The following is a 2,730-nucleotide window of genomic DNA, read 5'->3' on the forward strand; positions in this document are numbered from 1 at the left end:
ATTTTTATGGGTTGTTTTGGTTTGTTTAAAAGTTTTTTACTTTTGTATTCATTAATAGAATGTACATTTTAACAACTAAATTTACAAAATTATTATACTATTCATTTAAAAAAAAATCTTTCTTATCTCTATTTAAAATATTTTAGATGAAAAACAATACTATTTTTACTATTATTTAACATGATTCCTTAACCATATTGACATGCTTGTTTTGCAACACAAAAGTAAATTCTTTATTATTTTATATTTAGCACTATTTGTTTCACTATTTTTGAAACATAAAAAAAAAATCATACGTCTTAATTATAAAGCAAAGAACATTATAAATTAATTTAATAAAAAAAATTACTTGAAATAGTTCTAAAAGTATTAAAAATCATCTAAGTAAATTAGTTTTCTAAAATATAAAAAAAAACTTTAAATAAGACTCTCGACTAGTAAATCAGCTAAAAAATATAAATGATGAGTATTTATATAATTTTATTACTAGCTACAAGAAATTCTCAAACAAAATTGCTGTTTTACTCACTGAAAAATAATCATGCTTGAAAAATATTCAGACTGCCAAACATTGTTCACTGAATGTCCTCAGTCACACTATTTTGACAATGTATAAAGTAAAATAAAAACTTCAAAACACAACGCATAAATCATTTAGATCCACACTCAATATCCATATATCATTATCCTCTCATAAAAGATGGAGGCAACCATACAAACAAATGAAGCATTCAAATTCCGAGCGAGCATTTATCAACTCAATTTCATCGTAATTACAGAAAACAAGTTTAAGTACTACATTTTAATTTTAACCAAAACAGAAAAAATTGCGTCGATAAATGCCCGCTGTGATCCTACAATTCTATGCTCCCAACACTCAAAATAGATACATAAACTGATAAACATACATACATCTCCAATTTTTTTTTTAAAAAAAAACAAATAAGGTAAATAATTTTTCTTTTCATTTTTTTTACAACCTGTAAATAATAAGAAAGCAGGGCAATACCGCACGCGAGTCAAAAACTAGCAACTCGCCGTTATCCCTACTCACCGAGTCGAACCCGACTCGCTTGTCCAACAACGAGTCCAGAAACCCGAGTTGCTTTGAGACCCGACCCGCTACAACCCGACAAACCAACATGGCCCTTCTCCCCCTACCTCCGCCGGCGGTTTCATGCGCGCCGCCGCTGCCAGAAAACGTGCAAATCGCCGCCCCCTTCTTCTCCGGAAACGACCATGCACATCCAGCGTCGTAGGGCCCACCGTCCCCGGCGGGACCCAGGCAGTGAAACCGCATGACCTCGTTCCCGTCGGCGATGCACCGCGCGTTCTCCTCGCCGTCGTTGCCCTCGGCGAGCCCCTTCATTGCCTCGCGAAACTCCTCGAAGCGCGACACTGTGCGCGGCGCGTTCTGCAGCTTGAAAATTAGCTCGACCCGACCCGGGAACGGCTTGGGGCCCCAGCTGGTGTGGAAGATGATTTCGACAACATTGCGCGAAGGGTGGCCTTCGGGAAGTTCAATGATGCCACGCGACGAGGTTGTCGTTGTCGTGCTGCTTCGGGAACGTGTCATGGTGGTTCGTGCTTCGAATTCAGGTTTGGTGGCTGATGATGGGTATTTGGAGCTCGGATGTTTCTCCAAGGGTGTCTTTGGCTTGGGCCTGGGCCTGGGCTTGGGTATTTCCACCATTTCTTTTATGCTTTCCATGGTCTTTCTGCAGCTTGCACTCAGGATTTTGGGGTGTGGGTGGTACACGTCTTCGAAAGCTCTTGACTTGCACTGCCACGATTTCACCCACGCACTCGCCATTGCATGTAAAGTGTAATGTAATGGAATGTTTGGGTTTGGGTTTGGGTTTTGATGTTCTAGGGGAAAGAGAAGAAGAGAAAGAGAGACAATGGTGGAAGAGAGAGTCAAGAAGAGACATTGTAATGGTGCGATAATAAATGGGATTCTTTTTATTATTATTATTACAGCAACTTCGTATGCGTTACGAAATCATGGTTTTGTTCTGCTCTTCTGAAGATTGCCGAATTGCGCACGCGGATTCTGTCTCATCCTTTCACTGTTTATACTGTAGAAAACAAAAAGCTTATTTTAATTGATTAAGACATTAAAAATAAAAAATATTTATTATTAAATTTATAAAGAAAACGTTAAAATATTATAAATAATACAGTTTTACACATTCAAATAAAAATATATATTTTTTTATACCAAAGAACGTGAAAATTATAAAAATATTTTAAGGAAATAATACTTCTTTCGTTTTTTACGTTTTTAATTATAAATTTTTTTCAACTAATTCACGTTCCTTAAAAAAATTATTTAATTTAATTAATCACATTAAATTTATCAATTAATAATACCATTATTTCAAAATCATTTTTTTCTTATTTCTGTTTCTATTTAATTATTTTTCATAACTAAATAAGAATAGGTAAAAAAAATTAATACATCTAAAAATTAAAAAATAATCTTATAATAAAATACAAATAAATTTTTGAAAAAATCTTAAGGAAAGAATTACTATTTACCAAACAAAAACTGACGAAGCAAGACAAATTCAATTTGGTCGGCACGATTGGGGGATACTAATTTAACTCGTTTGAATTCGTTTCAAATTCCTAAGCAGTAAAGTATAATTAAAGGATATAATTATCTAGTCAGTTTTAGATTTTAACGCTCATAAATGGTTTTCATTAGCGTTTAAAAATGATATTCAA

The 2,730-nt window shown here is 34.2% G+C and overlaps 1 protein-coding gene across 1 annotated transcript; it reads right to left on the bottom strand.

The window, feature by feature from the left end:
• Positions 1 to 648: 648 nt before the first annotated feature.
• LOC114412141 lies at positions 649 to 1,977 on the bottom strand. The gene has a single exon (XM_028375932.1). The coding sequence runs from the start codon at positions 1,811 to 1,813 to the stop codon at positions 974 to 976; it is 840 nt and encodes a 279-aa protein (XP_028231733.1). The 5' UTR covers positions 1,814 to 1,977; the 3' UTR covers positions 649 to 973.
• Between the last annotated feature and the right edge of the window lie 753 nt (positions 1,978 to 2,730).

The sequence above is a fragment of the Glycine soja genome, chromosome 5 (assembly GCF_004193775.1).
Source record: "Glycine soja cultivar W05 chromosome 5, ASM419377v2, whole genome shotgun sequence".
NCBI lineage: Eukaryota > Viridiplantae > Streptophyta > Magnoliopsida > Fabales > Fabaceae > Glycine > Glycine soja.